This window comes from Muntiacus reevesi, chromosome 6 (assembly GCF_963930625.1).
Source record: "Muntiacus reevesi chromosome 6, mMunRee1.1, whole genome shotgun sequence".
Lineage (NCBI taxonomy): Eukaryota > Metazoa > Chordata > Mammalia > Artiodactyla > Cervidae > Muntiacus > Muntiacus reevesi.
The window spans coordinates 82332659-82347691 of NC_089254.1; the positions used below are offsets into that span (position 1 = coordinate 82332659).

The 15033-nt window shown below is 37.6% G+C and overlaps 1 protein-coding gene across 10 annotated transcripts in view; it reads right to left on the minus strand.

Moving 5' to 3' along the window:
• Nucleotides 1-15033, minus strand: part of CADPS2 (calcium dependent secretion activator 2) — a 544800-nt gene that overhangs the window by 187515 nt on the left and 342252 nt on the right. For all 10 annotated transcript variants that reach the window (XM_065938665.1, XM_065938663.1, XM_065938662.1 and 7 more), the window contains exon 9: nucleotides 9994-10060. In XM_065938665.1, coding sequence (XP_065794737.1) covers nucleotides 9994-10060 — 67 coding nt within the window. The remainder of the gene's footprint in view (nucleotides 1-9993; nucleotides 10061-15033) is intronic.

Consider the following 15033-nt stretch of genomic DNA (forward strand, 5'->3'; position numbering starts at 1 on the left):
CTCACTAGCTCCTGGTTCTGTTTCCATAAAATGCCATTGCATTTTATTCTTTTGATTCCTCTCATATCCCCAAGAGCCTTCCACTTTTTTCCATTTCTTTTGTAAGGTCATGCTAAATCACCTTACTGAGGCAAACCCTACAATGAACCTGTAGTATAAGATCAAGTGAATCCTTCTGAACAGTGTCAACGCCTTGCAGCTACTGGTTTGGCAGCCAACATCCAGGGTGAGGGTACCCTGGAAAAATCCCACTTGGAGAGAACTCATTATCAATTGGCATTAATCTTTAATATATGCTTTGGATGCGTGCTAAGTCACTTCAGTTGTGTCTGACTCTTTGTGACTCTATGGACTGCAGCCTGCCAGTCTCCTCTGTCCATGGGATTCTACAGGCAAAAATTCTGGAGTGGGTTGCCATTTCCTTCTCCAGGGGATCTTTCTGACCCAGGGATCGAAGCTGCGTCTCTTATGTCTCCTGCATTTGCAGGCGGGTTCTTTACCACCAGTGCCACCTGGGAAGCCCTAATATACGCTGCTGAAAGCTAAATGGTAGGGGCCAGGGGTTCCCCATGCTCCCTGTGCTTCCAGCTGATGGCAGTCTGGCCCATCTCCACGTGCCAGGGAATTAGATAGAAACAGGTGGTCGGATCTATTCTGATCTTTGTTTTCAGGGATAAGCTGACTTATAAGCTTATATAATATATTATATTGCGACTGAAAATCCATTCAGCAGAAAGACAGAGCCATGATAAACACTCAATATCCTTAACCCAATCCATTCTTAATAACTCCATAAAGGATGGATTTGTTGAGAACTGGGGGATATAAATGTACTTTAATCTGAGGACAGAGTAAAATCAGGCTGTTTTGGCATCACAGGGCACCTTAATTTACTGGGGTCCCACGAGGTACCATCATCTGATCTAGGAAACCTCCCATTTTATTTTCAACTGCCAACCTGTTCAACACCTGTCCATGTCCACACGTGTAAATGCTAACGATGAGTTCTTAGAGACCACCGCATTCTGGCTTGTATGTTGGGTTCCTACGGCAGGGATCACGTTAACAGTTGGCAGCCTAGCAACTGCCACCATCTAATTTCAGTAAAGATTAAGGCTTAAAAATCCTTAGCTGGAAATGTTCTTGGCAGAGGCCAAAGGTGCTGCTAGAGTTACTAAAAAAAAAAAAAAAAATCCCAGAGCTTAATTTAATCAAGGAAGATGAATATATTCTTCAAGATCATGATGGATTTGAAGGGAATATATATTTACTGTCTGGACCAAATGGCATAAAAAAGATTTAGCAATCAGTGTATAAATTAGAAAGAGGAAAGGCAGTCTTTTTAAAAACACTGCTCAGAGTGACTCACATATATTCATCTACTGAACAAATATTTAGCCAGTTTCTACTCACAGTAGATTGTAAGACAGACAAGGTCTTTATTTTCATGGAGCATATATTCTAGAAGGGATAAAGAGATAATTAACAAATAAATATATAAGGATGTATAACTCTGATCAGAGAAAAATATTCTGAGAAATATAAAATTGGGTAATGTGACAGGGGGTCACTTCAGATTGGGTGGGCAAAAAAGACCCATTTAAGGTGACAGTGGATCTGATACCTAAGTGGGTAGGTAGAACCAGCTAGTCATGGGGAAAACGTAAAAGGTAGAATAAATGTTCCGAATTTCTTTAGATGCTTAGCAAGCTAAGCAACAACTGAGTGGAAGAAAGGTGTGTGGTCTATGTTTAGTCACTGAGTCATGTCTGACCCCATGAACTGCAGCACAACCAGGCTTCCCAGTCCTAGGAAGAAAGGTAGGGAGATTTAATTCAAAGGCATATCTGCATAGAAATCACACTTCAAAAATAAACTCATATTATTTTATATATTTGAGAGAGGGGGCTGGTGACCTGGAGGTGCTAAACCCCAGTTCTCGGCACTGCAATTAACCTGGACGCAGAGCATTACAAGTCAAGCTGCTGCTCAGTCACAGGTGAGGACTCATCCGAGAGGAAGCTAGAGGCCACAACAGGGACAATATATAGGACTTCCCCTTGGTTACGGTCAGAGGTTTTCTAAGTGTAATAGCAGTCATGGAAGAATCTAGACAGAAAATTGGCAAAATCTGAGTTATGTTTCAAATAGATTATTCTGGCAATGTGAAGAATGGATTGTCAGGAGAATGGTGGAAAGTAGACCCAGAGAGAAGAGCTGGGATTCTACTGTGAAAATCCATGTGAAGATAATAATGGTTTCTACTAGAATGATAGGAGAGAAGATGGAAGGAACTGAATGTAAGCAGGATACTATTATGACTATAGAAAAACAGGATTTTCTGACTGACATAGGGGTAATGAATAAAAAAGGGAACAAAAAGGACACCATGGTTTTGGTTCAAGTATGCTCAAATATGGGCTTCCCCGATGGCTCAATGGTAAAGAATTTGCCTGCAATGCAGGAGACGCAGGTTTGATCCCTGGGTCAGGAAGATCACCTGGATGAGGACAGTCCATAGGGTTGTAAAAAGTCGGATACACCTGAGCACACTTGCACAGATACTCAAATATAAATCAATTTTATGTTTTATATAGGTTTGAGAAGGAACCCAAATTAAAGGTGAGATAATATTTACTTATCTGACATTTACCAAGTCTTTATTATGCAGCAGGAACACTACATATGTGTAAAGATATATGTGCATATGAATGCATGCATACATATAAACATATATTGCATTTTAAAGTTGAGTCTTATAAAATCAAGCCCATTAACATTCAATTCAGATAAATAATACGGTTACAATACTGCACATTCCTCATTCATAGGTCTTTACTCTTTCATGTAGGTGTGAGCTAGAAAAGAAGTGAAATGGATATTTTTCCACATGAAAATACCAACACAAATTTTAAAGGAACACAAGGTACATGTAAAAGAGGAATTTTGGCATTGTGATCATTTCCTGATCCTTATGAGATATTCCTTATCAAATTCAGCTCCACTCTCATTCCACTTTCTTTTATAATTTTAACTCTTAAGACATAGGTAAATGATCATTTCAATATATTTTACAACTATTTTGAAGAATAAATGCATTATTTCATTTACAGAAAACTCGATTATTACAAAGGCTATCATAAAAAGGAAACTTAAATTCTTTTCCTCTGGGATTTTTTTCCCACAGCCAAAAGAATTTTCAATTTTCTTTTCTATGTGCATTTTGAAAGATAATATAATACATGCAACTTGACTCATAATGACCATTAACTATTAAAAAAAAAAGCTAAGTTTCAGTGAATATTTAAATGTTCATGAGTCATCAAGTTTTATAAATCTTAACTTCATATTATAGGTATCTATGTCTTGGCTCAGCAATTTCATTTCTATAGGAATATTCTAACACACATGCATGAGCCCAAAGATCAAGCATATATATTCCAGCATTATCTGTTGATTAAAGAAAGGAACTTAAATTTCTAAAAACAGGGAATTGTTATGTAAATTATTTTAAACTAGATTATTGAATCCAATCATTCGTTAAAAGGAATAAAGTGAATTTTTAGATACTGACATGGTAACTTGATGTTTTATTTTTCATTTATCTTAAATATTTATTTTAATTAATTTATTTATTTAGCTGTGCCAGTCTTGGTGGCACGTGGGCTCTTCAATCTTCATTGCCGCGTGCAGGACCCAATTCCCTGACCAGGGATTAAACCCAGGCCCCTTGCACTGGAAACAGAGTCTTAGTCAACTGTTCCACCAGGGAAATCCCATAACGCATTTTAAAGGTGGGTCAAAACAACTCAGAAAACAAATATATATGTGGATGATTCCATTAGGATTGGATTATACTGAAACAAATTTAAAAGTTCAGCCTACTAGTGATGGCTACTTGGCCACTGGAAGAAAAGACTGAAATGAGGGGGTCATGCTGGTAGGGGTTCTGATGAGGGCCACAAAGACTTGCGTATGGTTTGAGTTTATCCTATACTGAGCATGTCTTGGGTTTGTACATCTTAAATCAGTTTAAAACGTAAAGCCAGAGAGACACTACCCCATGACTTTCTTGATTTGACAGCAGTATATCTATTCACTCTGCATTACTATTAGCAAACATCAGCGTATGTCCTAAGACTAAACCTAGATCATCTAATTTCCTGCAGTGGTGGCATTCTCAGATAACGAGACAGCAGTCTGCAGCAGGGTGTGTGGGATATTTCAGATATCACTGGGCTGGTGCAGCCACTTCTGTAAGCCGAGAGCAGGTTTTGACGGCGTCTCACTAACGGAGGGGCTCTCGTGTGTTTGCAGCAGGTACAGATCACTTAGTGGCGTGGCTGACTGTTTACATCCTGTGCCAGCTCAGCTGGTAGGTAATTAACATTATGCCTTGGTAGCCTGCTGTTGTTTGCAGCAACTTCGAGTCATGATTCTGACACATTGACAATAAGCAGTGAACACGTTGATACAGGGCCAGAACAACATAGATGTCTACCTACTTCAGTTTCCAGTAACGTCCCGTGGTAAGTGGGCTTCATGAGGGCGGATCTCTTTATGCCACCACTCACTGGCCATTTCTTTAACATAGTAACACTGCTGTGTACCTCATGAAATGAATGTTCCACAATGATTACGCACATATCTGTTTGTCTTTAGATCAACTGTAGTTGTGTACATTTATTTGATCATGGCATGGTGACAGAGGATATGGGAGCTTAGCCTCTAGAGGTTGACAGAACTGGATCAGATCACCAGACACTACTTACCTCAAACTAACTGTATAATTCTGGCCAAATTATTAATATATAACCTCTTTGTATATCAAGTTAATCTGTACAATGGGGACAATAATGCATGCATGTGTGCTAAGTCGCTTCAGTCGTGTCCGACTCTGTGCGACGCCACAGACGGCAGCCCACCAGGCTCCTCTGTCCACGGGATTCTCTAGACAAGAGTACTGGAGTGGGTTGTCATATCCTTCTCCAGGGGATAATAATACCTATCTTCAAATCTTATTTTGAAGACTAAAAGAGATAGTGTGGTGGTAAAAAAGTGCTTTGCATAAATAACTGCCATATTTGCATAATAAATATTAAAGATAGCAATAGTTGTATTAATAGGGGAGTGCTTCAGGAATTTTTATATCACCACAAAATATGCAGCATTTGAGGGCATACAGTTATTTGTGGAGGTATTAGCTGAATACAGATTTATGAAATAATTCAGTTTGCTTAAATTGTAGATACAAATATGGAATTTTAAAGCCATTAAATGGTTTATTACAATGAACTAAAGCATACTAGTGTCATAAGTACTTTACATCAATGATATCTTCCAAATGTAACACTAAAACACTGAATATGCTTAAGAAAAATTAATAAGAAACACATATAAGTTTAATAAAAACACATGTAAGTTTTGGGAAGATTTCCAACATATTCCTCAAGATCACTGTTCTTTCAGTTTGGCTTGGACCCAAATTTACCTTCATCAGAAACAAATGCAACCTCTTAAAAAAAGCATGAAAAAATATTTTTAATACTGCAAGCATACCGGCTTTAGAATGTAAATGGGGTCCAAAACTAATCTTACTTAGCTCAGTTAACACCCCACAATGATAAGTAATTCATTTTCCCATTTTCAACTCGGATTTAAATGTTGATACAAGAGTCTCTGGAAAGTCTCTTCACCTCAGCAGCTCCGCAAGTGTTCACTTTGAACAACGACGTTGCAGCTGAGCAAACGAGACTCTCAATCAATTTTTTTTCTTTTTTTTGAGTTTCAAGTCATGTACTTTATTTATTTTTTTAATTCTTTTTTTTTTTTTTTTTATTAGTTGGAGGCTAATTACTTCACAACATTTCAGTGGGTTTTGTCATACATTGACATGAATCAGCCATGGAGTTACATGTATTCCCCATCCCGATCCCCCCTCCCACCTCCCTCTCCACCCGATTCCTCTGGTTTCAATCAATTTTTATGAGCACAAATTCCTGGGCTGATGGCTAGGCCTCCAGCTCCATCACTCAGATAATACACACTCACGAGTGGTGATGAGATTCACATTATCACCAGAGCACCATTCTGCCGACGGCGGCAGCAGACACAGCAGGGTGCACTGTCCTCCTGGAAACGACTCCCTCACCTTTCAATAGTGCAGTCTGCAGGTATGGATCCACAAGCCATGTGCCAACAGAATGAGAGCTGTCTTTAAAGATACTAATAAAATGACCCACTACTTCCCAGTGAGTCCTTCTGCTGAATCTCCATACATACCCATCTTGATTCTGAAGTGTGTAGACCCGTTTTCCCATTACATTTGGAATTGAAAGGATGATTCAATTACATTTAACACTTAAAAGAGTTGTCAGAGTACTGGCATGTAAATCTCAATACACTTGGGCATGGGATTCTCTGTGTGAATATACGTGTATATACATATATTTGTATAAAGATACAATGCTTCCCTGGTGGCTCAGACAGTAAAGAATCTGCCCGCAATGCAGGAGACCTGGGTTCGATTCCTGGGTCAGAAAGATCCCCTGGAGAAGGGAATGGCAACCTACTGCAGTATTCTTCCCTGGAGAATCCCATGGAAAGAAAAGCCTGGCGAGCTACGTCTATGTGGCTGCAAAGAGTTGTACACAACTGAGTGACTAACACTTTCACAATGCTTAAATATGACTTCAAATTTCAAGACGCTATGTCAGGTAGAATACATCTGAGTTGACAGTTTGAAATGACAGTTTGGTGGTGTTTATCCTAAATTTTAATTATGGAGTATAGAGGTTTAGCTCCTTTGGTTTAAACTGGAGGTTGCCTTTAAAATGTTAAACATATTTTTGTTACATGGAGAATTTTCCAGCTCTCCAAAGACATGGTTAATGTTCTGTAAAGAACAATTAATGATCTCAAAGCATTCAAATTCTTTTTCTGAATTTTTTGAATAAAAGAAAAAGTTCTTCTTTTATTTCTCAAGCCTCTTATGGGGTGATAATGAACATATACATGGTTGCTCTGTAACTTGATTCTTGTGATCATATATCAAAAAATAAGGTAAGGAGCAAAGGATTACCCCAAACTTTACCTAGGTAGAAGCATAAGGTGTCCATCTGAGCTCTCAAAACTGATCTACTAAGGCCTAATTTTCATATTAAAACAATGTATATTAGAAACTCTTTTAGCCTGCTGTTGCTTTACTAGATCTCTACACAAAGAACACTCTAGGATTCTTTCTTTAAAAATAATGAATATGATCCAGCAGTCATGCTCCTTGGTATTTACCCAAAGAAGCTGGAAAGATGTCTACACAAAAACCCGCACACAAATGTGTATAACATCTTGATTCATAATTGCCCAAATTTGGAAGCAACCAAGATGTCATTCAGTAGGTGAATAAATAAACTGTGCTTCATTTGTACAATGGAATATTATTCAGTGCTAAAAAGAAATGAGCTTTTAAGCCTTGGAAAAAAACATGGAAAAACTTTAAATGCAAATTCCTAAGTGAAAGAAGCTAATCAGTAAAGGCTACATGCTGCAAGATTCCAACTATGACATTCTGGAAAAGGCAAACCCATGGTAAAAAGATCAGGGGTTGCCAAAGGTGGGAGGGTGAAGATGAAAAGGCAGAATAGAGGATTTTCAAGGGAGCGAAATGCTTTGTATGTTACAGCGATAAGTAGTATGTTTGTTCAAATACACAGATGTACAACACCAAAAGTGAAATCTAATAAAAAGTATGGACTTTCGATGAAGATGATGTGTCAAGTGTAGATCATTCTTGGTAACAAATGTACCATTCTGATGAGTGACGTTGATAGTGGAGGAACTTATGTGGGGACAGAGGATAGATAGGAAATCTCTGTACCTTCCCTTAAATTTTGTTGTGAACCTAAAACTGCTCTTGAAAAACCAAATTGACTAATAGGTATGACATGTTGAAATTTGTGGTTACTGGGTGACATTCTCATGTGTTCTTATACTTATTTCCACCAGTTCAACTCTATGCTTACTAAGAATCAGTAGTGTTTGATGAGGTCAATAACATCAGCTACTGAACTTATGGGATGAGAACTTATGATATTCTGTGTAAATGCATGATATACGACCATGAAAAAGAAGCTGCAGTTTTTATGAAAAATCTTTTGAATGTTTTGGAAAGATTTGACAAAGGCAAGTCACTAACACAAACTTGCTAAATTAGATGTAGGTGAGAAAATCTATAAGTGGAAATAAAATTAAAATGTACAAAAAGATATGCGCTCAAACTGCCTAGTAAATGCATTTAAATTTTTGTGCCAGTGTAAAGAAATTAAGCCTAGAAACCCAAGAAGACGCCTTATGGGTGTGACTTTTGGAGGACAGACCACTGAGAACTACCAACAGGGAGCCCTTACTCAAAGCAAATGTGTGGGTTTTATATAAAAAATAGTCTCTCTGTGTGTGCAAATGTATGTGCATCTTTTATTAATCTGGTTGACCAAATAGTGGTTCTATTTACTTATTTATAAATTTTGTTATTATTTATTTTTGACTGCATTGCATGGCATGTGGTATCTGCTTCTCTAACCAGGGATTGAACCAAGGGCCCTTGTAATGGAAGCCTGGAGTCTTAACCTCTGAACCACCAGGGGATTGTCAGTTCTATTTACATAAGAAAAAGTTACACTTTACCCAGGCGGGGAAAAAACCCACTTTTGATTAAAAATTTACACTTTCATGAAGTTACCATGCTATTATGGCACATCAATAAAATAATTTTATCCAGCAGTAGATAGATGACTTTATTTCTGGAAGATAGCAAATGATTTTCCTTCCTTGGGATATCACCATGTTAACCTGATCTTGTCTATACTTGCTTAACACGTGAGTAGGGCTTCCTTGGGGCTCAAGTGGTAAAGAAGCCACCTGCCAATGCTGGAGATGCAAGTTTGGGAAGATTCCCTGGATCTGCAAGATCCATTGGAGGAGGAAATGGCAACTCACTCCAGCATTCTTATCTGGGGAAATCCCATGGACAGAGCCTGGGGGAATGCTACTGTACATGGGCTTGCAAAATAGTTCAGATATGACTTAGCAACTGAATAAAAACAATACTCTGTGGATAGGAATCGGTAAGATTTTACAGACTGTTTTGAGTTAAGGATACCAAGAGAGCTTCTCTTTTCATATATATTCATTGGAAATAAGACAGCTTGAATTTATCATGAATTGGAATGACTATTACTCAAAACTATTCTTTAAAGTAACTTTAACTAAATGAGTATATTCTATGAGCAAAGGTCATTCATGATTCAAACACCAAAACAAAACAAGAGTCTACTGAACTCTACATTGTAGCAATCTGCCTATATTCAGAATCCTATCACAAACAAACCCACCAGTCAAGGCAATTAAAAAACCTGTACCTCTGAATAAGTGATATATATGATACAGTTTTTTAAAAAAGCATGTTTCTATGAATTAAGTTTTATCTATAAAACATCAGAATAATGCAGTGGTCTCAAGGTATGGTCTCGGGATCCTGGGGATCTTCAAAATCCTTTCAGGGGACTTGTGAGGTCAAAACCATTTTTAAAATTATGTTTAAACGTCTTTGCCTGTTTCACACTTACTCTGTCAAGAGCATATAGTAGAGTTTACCAGAGGCTAAATTTCACCTGAGACTGCAACAGATTGAAGGCAGAAGCTGATTTGAAAATACAGCTGCATTCTATTTTTATTAAGCCAGACATTGAAGAGGTGCAGAAAAGCATAAAATAATGCCATTTAGTTCCCTAAAATGTTTGACTTGAAAAAATAGTTATTTTAAATAAAAAGGTTAGTTGTATTGGAACGGCCTTACTACTTTCATTTTAAAATGAATTAAATATTTTCTAAATTTCTCAGTTTTAATGTCTAATACAGTAGATACTGACAGATAGAACCCAAATAAAGTTTGATTGCCTTACAGTGATTATATGACAGGAAAAAAAGTGTACTTACCTGAACAAGAACAAAGTAACGTTTTTTCCATCTTTTCCAAACCTTCTGTCCAAGGGCATACAGATATCTGGTAAGAAAGACAGAAATATCTTATATGAATAATGGTGTGGTGCCACATAATCATATTTATTCCATAGGTATTTATTCTCGAGAGCAGCCTGTAAAGTTTAGTTCAATTGGAACCTGCGACAGCACCCAACTTCTGTGTTACAAAATGACTGAGTCTGTTCTAAGGCTCTTGAAAGGGAATTGATGCATGTGGTTTATCAATTTGTCAGTTCTCTCCACAAACTGAGTGAAGTTGGAGTTAGAAAGGATAATCAAAGCAGCAGTAGGAATTGTATTCTTACACATATTTCTCAGGAAAGACGTATGCTATGAATTGGGGCTAGGGACCAGATGTTTCAGCTCTCAGGTGACAGAGGCTGAGGCCTGTGGCCTGGCAGGGAGCTGGCTGCAGAGTCCAGAACCCAGGATGAAGAGTCTGTCCAGCTGAGTGTCCCCAAAATGTGCCTGGACCAGTCTCAGTTTCCATTTCCTCAATTATCAAATCAAAGAACTATATGTGATGATTTCTAAGGTCCAAGCCCTGTAACTTGGAGACTTATCTGACTTATGCGAGCTTCTTAATGCAAATTTTCCTAACTATGAAACTCAGATACTAATGAAAGCGAAATTGTATAATTTAACAATAGTTTCAACCAAGACTTCTGTTTAACTGTGCATAGCTGTTAGTAACCTGAATTGAAATGATTCAAGTAGTTAATCACTGGAGAACAGAACTTTTGCTCTTACTTGAATACACAGATGTAGGCTTAAGGATTGAAGAGGAAAGGGAAGAAATTAATCAAGTAGGAGCATGTCATGGAGAGCTATTTAAAATTATACCACATACCTCCCACAAAAGTGGAAAATATTTTAGAAGTTAAAAAGTATGACAGAGACCTAATTTTTCAATTAAAGTATGATTTTTCACAATTCCTTATTGTGAAAAATTCCTTATCACAATTCCTTTTTCTGTAGTCAAGATTTAACATTACAGAGGGTATTCAAGCTAATTTAAATTATATACAATTCTGAATGATTAAAAAAAAGCCCTTTAGCTAATAGTTTGTTGATGGTCTTATTGTCTTTAATCTTTCTCTCAATTTTTAAAACTGAAATCTTAGCTTGAAATTTTAGTTCCTGTTTTATGAAAATAATTCTCCTTTGCAAAAAAAAGCAAACATACTTTTTGCCCTCTTTTAAAAAAGATATGGGATATTGGCTGAGGGGTGCTGAAATGATGGGCTTTCATATTCACTACTCATGGAGTGTAAAATAAGACCACCTTCTTGTAGAATAACATGACATGCAAAAATGGGCTCAATAAAGGATAGAAATGGTATGGACCTAACAGAAGCAAAAGATATTAAGAAGAAGTGGCAATAATACACAGAAGAACTGTACAAAAGACATCTTCATGACCCAGATAATCACGATGATGTGATCACTTCTGGCTCTAGCCAGACATTCTGGAATGTGAAGTCAAGTGGGCCTTAGGAAGCATGACTACGAACAAAGCTACTGGAGGTGATGGAACTCCAGTTAAGCTATCTCAAATTCTAAAAGGTGATGCTGTGAAAGTGCTGCACTCAATATGTCAGCAAATTTGAAAACTCAGCAGTGGCCATGGAATTGGAAAAGATCAGTTTTCATTCAAATCCTAAAGAAAGGCAATGGCAAAGAATGCTCAAATTACCGCACAGTTGCACTCATCTCACACCCTAGTAAAGTAATGCTCAAAATTCTCCAAGTCAGGCTTCAACAATATGTCAACCGTGAACTTCCTGAAGCTCAAGCTGGATTTAGAAAAGGCAGAGGAACCAGAGATCAAATTGCCAACACCCGCTGGATCATCGAAAAAGCAAGAGAGTTCCAGAAAAAAACATCTATTTCTGCTTTATTGACTATGCCAAAGCTTTTGACTGTGTGGATCACAAAAAACTGTGGAAAATTCCGAAAGATATGGGAATACCAGACCACCTGACCTGCCTCTTGAGAAATCTGTATGCAGGCCAGGAAGCAACAACTAGAACTGGACATGGAACAACAGACTGGTTCCAAATAGGAAAAGGAGTACATCAAGGCTGTATACTGTCACCCTGCTTATTTAGCTTATATGTAGTGTACATCATGAGAAATGCTGGGCTGGATGAAGCACAAGCTGTAATCAAGATTGCTGGGAGAAATATCACTAACCTCAGATATGCAGATGACACCACTCTTAAGGCAGAAAGAGAAGAAGAACTAAAGAGACTCTTGATGAAAGTGAAAGAGGAGAGTGAAAAAGTTGGCTTAAAGCTCAACTTTCAGAAAACAAAGATTATGGCATCTGGTCCCATCACTTCATGGCAAATAGATGGGGAAACAGTGGCAGAATTTATATTTTTGGACTCCAAAATCACTGTAGATGGTGACTGCAACCATTAAATTAAAAGATGCTTGCTCCTTAGAAGAAAAGCTATGACCAACCTAGACAGCATATTAAAAAGCAGAGATATTTGCCAACAAAGGTCCATCTAGACAAAGCTATGGTTTTTCCAGTAGTCACGCATGGATATGAGAGCTGGACCATGAATAAAGTTGAGCAACGAAGAATTGATGCTTTTGAACTGTGGTGTTGGAGAAGACTCTTGAGAGTCCCTTGCACTGCAAGGGGATCCAACCAGTCCATCCTAAAGGAAATCAGTCCTGAATATTCATTGGAAGGACTGGTGTTGAACCTGAAGCTCCAATACTTTGACCACCTGATGCGAAGAACTGATTCATTGGAAAAGACCCTGATGCTGGGAAAGATTGAGGGCAGGAGGAGAAGTGGACGACAGAGGATGAGATGGTTGGATGGCATCACCAACTTAATGGGCATGAGTTTGATTAAACTTCAGGAGTTGGTGATGGACAGGGAAGCCTGACGTGCTGCAGTCCATGGGGTTGCAAAGAGTCGGAAACGACTGAGTGACTGGACTGAACTGATACAGAAATAGTCCCCCACTTCTTCATCATGGAGTTAGGGAAACAGACACACACACGAATACATACGTTACATGGATATATAGAACAGTATTATTCATATTATGAAAAAAGGTAACAATGTCTAACAGTAGGTGAATTGTTTAACAATGCTGGAAGATGCACAGAAAGAAATACTATGCTGCCACTGAAAAAATATTTTTGATAAAATTAATAACACAAAGAATATCTCATGATATAATGTTTTATGAAAAAAGTTTCAAAACCATATAAATACTTAAGAGATTTGAAATTTGTAAAAGAAATATATGAAATAGATACTGCAAAATTGTTAGTAATAGTGCCTTTGAATGGTGGGGTTAGGAAGATTTAATTTTCCATCTTTATTCCCTGTATTTCTAAATTTTCATTAAAAAAAAAACCACACAAACAGAAACGGAGTGACTAAAGTTGACATAAATCCTAGGCTCCTGCCTAGAAAACATTGCCAGTACTGCCCAAATCAATGATGTATTTTCTTTCTCTCAGGCACATAAGTTAGTGGGAGTATTTTGCGAACTTCTATTCAGTTTTGTAATACTCTAGATATCCTACTGTCTGCGCTTTTGAATGTAATACTGATGCAGCTAGAGACTATCAGAAACATCCGTCAGTACGTTCTCACCTGTTCACCCTCCCCTCCTGAGGGCCCCTGGAAACCCTTTGCCCCACCTTTGCTCCAGCCTCTAATTTCTCTTCTATGGTTCCAGTGATAGGTGTTTAGTTGCTCTCTTCCTGTCTTCCCTATGTAATTTTCCTCTTCTGAAAGGCACATACTCCAGTGCCTATTACAGGGTTAACAGCAATGACCCCAAGAGCTATATATACTGTGGACGTGACAGATGCTCTCTGTACAAATTCACTAGCAAGATGTGCAGCAAATAGCTGCCAAGGAGTCAAGAGGGCATTTGGAATAACCTCTGCCTGTGACCGCAGGCTGCTTCTTCAACGTGTCTCACTTAGCATGCTGGTCAGACATAAGCGAAAGTGAATAGTGATACACAAACCATCAACACCATAAGCAAGTGTAAGTCTGGCTGACAGCGAAGGTTCTGCATAAGGGATAATACTGTCAGCAGCAACTTCATTCAAAATGATGCCTCGACACATTTGGAATGAAAAGGTATGGTCTCTGTGAAGAGAGAAAGCAGAGGGGTGGGTGGATGCACGCGGGTATATTGAAAGATGTTGTGAAGAATAGAATAAAAGACAATTCAAGATTGGAACCAAGGTAAGCATTTGAATGTTGGGCCTTGAGGCATTATGGGCTACTGTACTGTAAGAATTCAATAGAAAATGCATGAAAGAAGTCACCACTGATCAAACATTTCTAGAAAGGAATTCCTCATAAGAGTTTTTGTCTCAACATAAAAAAAAATTTATATTCAACAGAAGTAAACATTTCTACATAATGTAAGTGTTACCAATGCTATGAGGGAAAAATATGACAGTTTCCTCCTTTAGTTTTCCTAGTAGCCAGACAAAAATTTTACATAAGAAATGAACAGAAATAAAAGAATCAGAAGCAATAACTAATACTAAATAAGAATACATTAAACTTAATTTCAAATCTAACATTTTTCACTATAATCATGCATTCTATAATTAGGTATCAATATCATCATCTAGTTGTTTTTTTGCTGGTATAAAATCAGATTCTTACTATAAGAGACACATGTAAAATTCAGGGGAGAATGAAGAAAAAAGATGTTCACCAATGTCAGTCAAGAGCAAAAAGTCACAACCCAACTAAGAATCAAGGAGTCAAAATGATTAGGTTGTCATTAAAAGTGATGCCAAAAAAAACGACATGGAAATTATAATAATGCTAAATTTAAAAAAAGCTGTCACATGAACTCATAGTGTATGTATGGCAAAAAAAAATACATAGATATATCAAAATGTTACACCTGAAAATTAATACCTGGCTGATGAGATTAAGGATGAATTTCATTTTCCTCTTAATGTCTTTCTGCATTTCCACAATTT